The sequence below is a fragment of the Entamoeba invadens genome (genome assembly GCF_000330505.1).
Source record: "Entamoeba invadens IP1 unplaced genomic scaffold scaff_1105074725605, whole genome shotgun sequence".
NCBI lineage: Eukaryota > Evosea > Mastigamoebida > Endamoebidae > Entamoeba > Entamoeba invadens.
Genome location: NW_004443539.1, coordinates 615 through 1197, shown reverse-complemented (window position 1 = coordinate 1197; position 583 = coordinate 615). Strand labels below are relative to the sequence as shown.

At 34.1% G+C, this 583-nt stretch overlaps 1 protein-coding gene across 1 annotated transcript; it reads right to left on the bottom strand.

Moving 5' to 3' along the window:
• Positions 1 to 370, bottom strand: EIN_272270 (hypothetical protein; the record flags this gene model as incomplete). The annotated part of the gene is made up of 1 exon (XM_004258684.1): positions 1 to 370. A coding segment is annotated over one exon (370 nt), but the record flags the coding sequence as incomplete, so codon positions are not given.
• Between the last annotated feature and the right edge of the window lie 213 nt (positions 371 to 583).

The window sequence follows — 583 nt, the reverse complement described above, 5'->3', positions numbered from 1 at the left end:
TATATTCTGCAAGAGGCAACGTATATACAAACCGACCTTTAACCAACCTCATCATTACACAGAACAGTTCTTTGTCGTTTTTGGTGGTAGAGTCAACCGAAATGGCCAAGCACTTGAAAAGATTACTTTCTCTTTTTATTTGTTCGCGCTGCCTTGTGTTAGTTTCATTTATTTGTTCTTTTGCGCTTTTGTAACTAATCGCAAGTGTTTTTGCTCTATCAAGAGTATTACGACTTAATGAAGCGTGGCTTATTAACACCGCTTTTTTGACAACTCTCATTTGCTCTTCACTCATATGACTTCTTATTGCTTCGCTGTTGATGACATAATCTGCAACCATTCTCTGTTTGACCAAGACACTTTGTAACATCTTCTTATTTCTTATGTTATCAATTTTTTTGAATAATATTGGAATTGTTCTGTGAATGTATAAACTTATCGAAATGTTGTCTTTCTTCATGAGATATTGCAAAATTTTGATGATGAACATCAGGAAATTTGTGGGAATGAGCCTTTTCTGATATAACAATAAGTAAAAGCTTCCGCATTGTCTAAATAGTTAAATTGGCTCACATCAATCGAT